The sequence below is a fragment of the Fulmarus glacialis genome, unplaced genomic scaffold (genome assembly GCF_000690835.1).
Source record: "Fulmarus glacialis isolate BGI_N327 unplaced genomic scaffold, ASM69083v1 scaffold39607, whole genome shotgun sequence".
NCBI classification, from domain to species: Eukaryota; Metazoa; Chordata; class Aves; order Procellariiformes; family Procellariidae; genus Fulmarus; species Fulmarus glacialis.
Genome location: NW_009223232.1, coordinates 1 through 351, shown reverse-complemented (window position 1 = coordinate 351; position 351 = coordinate 1). Strand labels below are relative to the sequence as shown.

The 351-nt window shown below is 59.3% G+C and overlaps 1 protein-coding gene across 1 annotated transcript in view; it reads right to left on the bottom strand.

Moving 5' to 3' along the window:
• LOC104079650 (dynein intermediate chain 2, axonemal-like) overlaps nucleotides 1-347 on the bottom strand; it is a gene marked incomplete at both ends in the record, with an annotated part of 2,257 nt that extends 1,910 nt beyond the window's left edge. The window contains one exon of the mRNA XM_009581742.1: nucleotides 246-347. Coding sequence (XP_009580037.1) covers nucleotides 246-347 — 102 coding nt within the window. The remainder of the gene's footprint in view (nucleotides 1-245) is intronic.
• Between the last annotated feature and the right edge of the window lie 4 nt (nucleotides 348-351).

Sequence of the window (351 nt, the reverse complement as noted above, 5' to 3'; positions counted from 1 at the left end):
CGATTTAGAGACCGAAATGACAGCAAGGCCCTGTGTTTTGGGAGAACATCAACTCCTAATTCTTAAAGGTGGGTGAGAACATGCTACAAGCTGCGGCACGGTGCTCTGGGTCCCTCTGGGCCTCAGACGCTTGTGCCGTGCCCCTGGAGCCCTGGCCGCGGAGGTTTTGCTCGGCTCACACTCCTGCCCAGGTGAGAATAATGGTTGTGTGCAGGCAGGGTGATCCTGATGGCAGGGAACCTCACCATGGTGGGCTCGAACTCCAGCGTGACGGCACCCAGAGCGTTCTCCAGGAGCCCTCTCCGGGTGATATCCAAGACCAGCGTCTCAGTGGGCTCGGACAGCTTGCGG